Source organism: Plasmopara halstedii (genome assembly GCF_900000015.1).
Source record: "Plasmopara halstedii genome assembly, contig: Scaffold_110, whole genome shotgun sequence".
In the NCBI taxonomy this organism is placed as follows: domain Eukaryota; phylum Oomycota; class Peronosporomycetes; order Peronosporales; family Peronosporaceae; genus Plasmopara; species Plasmopara halstedii.
This window is the reverse complement of record NW_020187031.1, coordinates 2,006,263-2,009,813: the sequence shown is the minus strand read 5'-3', so window position 1 is coordinate 2,009,813 and position 3,551 is coordinate 2,006,263. Positions and strand designations below refer to the sequence as shown.

Below are 3,551 nucleotides of genomic sequence, written 5' to 3'. Positions count from 1 at the left end.
GCAATGGCAGTCGCTGATAGGCTAAGATAAATCAGGATCTAGTATAATGAGCCTAGTTCATAAAATGAGTGGCTTAGAAAGAGCAAGCAGTTTGCGAACTAAGGACCTAAAATATTTTCACTTTACATTTTGCGCTCTACTGCGCACAACTCAACATTCTGTCGAGAATTGTAATAGAATTAGTTTTTTGTATCAGAAATGCTGGCTACATAAGAGTATAAAACTGTCTGAAGAGATCAGTATGTCTTTTTATGAAAACAGCTATCTTGAAGTTTTGGTAGCAAATAGATCGCTCAAAAAGCTAATTATCAGTTGATAAATCAGTTTGTCGCATATTTAGTGCTGGAACCATTTCACTCAACGTGAATGGCTGTGATCGGCAAGCGGCAACTTATGTACACGTTAGTACAGAAATTATATTCATCAGTAAGAACCACATCTATATCCTTTCTAAGGAGATTAGACAATGACCATGCCATTTCCGCATAATTTGCACTATACTTGTTACAATAAAACCCACACATTTAGAAGCCTCTAAACATGCAGTGGATTTGATATCCGTGACGAAAATCTCACGATAGTAATCCATATCTCATTGTACAGTGGATAGTTAGTGAATAATTAAGCGGGTGCTTTAGTTGGTTGAAAATGAGTTCAGATTAGCCTAGTGGTCATCGTCTCGTGGCTTCACTTTCTCGATTGAGATTCAACAACTGCAAAGAGTCAATCTGATCACACAGTGTTTATGGCTCACTGTGGGTTTCGTAGCCAGATGTCACAATTCATCACTCAGAGACCAGATTCGATTGGAACTACAATTATGAATGATAAATCTGAATGAAATTGATTTGGCTTCCAACAAATCAGCACTGGCATAAAATCAACTCGCAAATACTGTATGTATATCTGACAGGTACGCTGGTTCTGATTGAGTTCATGGTTATGGTTTTGGAGCTTAGTCCAACATCTGGATCATTTCCAAGTAATAATTCCTGTAACCACTATCGTCTCGACTGAAATACCAATCTGGTCATAGGAATTCGTCTTCTCCTAACTGCTTCTCTCTGTCTATCCGCAAACTGACAGATTGCTTCGGGGACTGCCAACCACAATCCAAGGACGACTTCGGACAGTATTGAGGTATTGCCAACGCACACCTCAACAGGCGCAGACGCTTAAGATCAAACGATTGTTGAAGAGAGATCCGCCTTCAGCAAAATGGTGCTGACATGCTCAAGAACACTATTGATAACTCCCTCCGATATCTCAAGGTCCATATGGGGTATCGATAGAAACCAGAATCGAGACCTCATATTATTAAAGAACAAGGTGCCATGAAATGAGGTGGAGCCATGAAGAAAAAAACAAAACACTCAGAAAAGCAATGTTAGAAATTGTAGTTCACGTTTCGTTTATTCTCTTTGAATTCGCTTATTTTTTTAGTTGAAATTTTTTGGTTTCTTCTAGAAATTTTCCGTCAAAACTTTGATAATATAATAGTGATTTAACCCATCCTGAATGCTTGAATACTCAGTTCTGGTCGAATCGTATGTTGTGAGCAAGACTATGCTTGAAAAAGTGATGGCCACATTCTTAGTTTGTAAAAAAAATGAGCGAATGCGATTGTTATGTTGTGTCATGAGTCTTGATGGCGTAACGGATACGAAGCATTATAAAGAGGTTGTTACGATAGATATTAAATAAATGATCATAATTGGATAGCTTCAAATCTAAATTAACACTTTGTCTAACGGAGCACGTAAACTATTATAGTGTCCGACTGTTGCCCCTCAGACTTATAGCGAAGGTTTAAGAGGCTATGGTCAACTATTATCACCATTTATCGTGAGTTGTTCTCGGTATGGATTAGGGTGATGGTTTTCCGAAGAAATCTGCGGGACACGTGGAAGATAGCCAGCCTCACGCCTTATGCGACAAGGTTGTTTGCATTTGAACTTTGCACAGGGGAAGCTTTGACATTCAAAGTTGATAAACGAACGGAAATTTGGTTTGTGCTCCACTACCAGGAGCAGGATCGAGAGCCCCCAGATAAATTATCACTTTAAGTTTGCTCTGTGCATTAGAAAAACCATTAATGTAATACCAATTTTTCCTAGACAAGGACATCATATCAGTGTTTTGCTCCTCTCATACAAGAATCGTCCTTATTTACTGACCAGACCACGGGTTCCTCCATTTAAGAAGTCTGCTTACAATAATAGGACTCCACATATAAGAACATAATCTGCATGAGAACCAAGACACCAATAGCAAGAATACATCATTCAAAATCCAAGTAAAACAAAACAGCTGGACGATATACGAACACACGGCTCTAAAAACGATGGATATTTGTCCCGAATAGCGGTTCCAAAAGCATTTATCAAAAATGCAAAGTCATTTTCATTCGCATAAACAAGCTTGACCCTTAACCAGAAGCACGAGCTGGTTACCTTCGCGAAGGCAAACCCTCATCTCCGTCACCAGGAACTTGCTTCATAAATACTATCTAAGTTCGACAAGACCATGGTTATTCGACGATTACCCGCGTCACCCCCTGTCCTACTAAATTTGAACGCGCGACGCCGGCGTCAATCCCGAATCCCAGACTGGAGCTGCTCTTGCTGGAGTTTGTGCAGCTGCACCAAGCTAGCGCACCTCTTGGCAATTATTTTAGGAGAAGGCGAGTGAGCTTATCCATCCGCAAGACGTCTCGTATTCCTAGATGCAGAAGTTCAAGCGGCGCTACAGCATTCGTTCGTGCACAGCACAAGGCGACTTCGGGTCCGTGGATCTCGCCACGGTCGGCCTCAAGCGCCGCGAACTACAGGATCTTATCGAAGAATATGATCCGCAGGATGACTTCAATTTCGATGATTTTAGCCTCTCACTTCGCATGCTGCCCAGCCAGTCTCTCGAAACTAGCAACATCCGCGGGTCCAAGAACGACAAGGCGCGCATTACTATTGGTCTGTGCTGCAATATGGCAGATTCCAAGACTATGGACCCCGTCGTCATCTACGGCAGTAAGAAGCTCACTCCTTCCGTGGAGTGAACACAGTTCTCCTTGGCATCCAGTTCTACTCGAACAAGAAGACATGAATGACGCACGTCGTAACGGGGTTACACGTACCCTGGAACAGGGGTGTGTGTGTTACACGAGATGGCATGGTGTGACTGCACCCAAAAAAGAATACGGTACGTGGCTGGGTAGCCAGTAGTTATGCATGCATTTAGATCTTACCATATATATCTAAAAGAATCTATACATTTAAAAGTAGGCGGCTTTACCGCAGATAAAAATCAGTTTTGGATTTTAAACGAAAGAGAAATTACCCTTCGGTGAAGACGATAATTACTCTTGGAGTAAGCGGATTGCGATCCGCAAAACTCGTACTTGCTCTAAATATAGAACGAAAGGTCGGTAACCTAACTTACGCTTCCTGAAAGCGCAAAGCTACGGCAGCCTCGCTGCACTTGGTAGCACTTGAAGTCAATCTACACCTGAGTCGTTCAGACTGATTCTTTGTGAGGAGTGAGGATGGAACAAA

General features: G+C 41.8%; 1 protein-coding gene across 1 annotated transcript; it reads right to left on the bottom strand.

Moving 5' to 3' along the window:
* Positions 1–1,030: 1,030 nt before the first annotated feature.
* PHALS_00403 (uncharacterized protein) lies at positions 1,031–1,277 on the bottom strand (the record flags this gene model as incomplete). Its single annotated transcript, XM_024715879.1, has 2 exons — positions 1,031–1,099; positions 1,188–1,277. The coding sequence occupies 2 exons, from the start codon at positions 1,275–1,277 to the stop codon at positions 1,031–1,033; spliced, it is 159 nt and encodes a 52-aa protein (XP_024572452.1).
* Between the last annotated feature and the right edge of the window lie 2,274 nt (positions 1,278–3,551).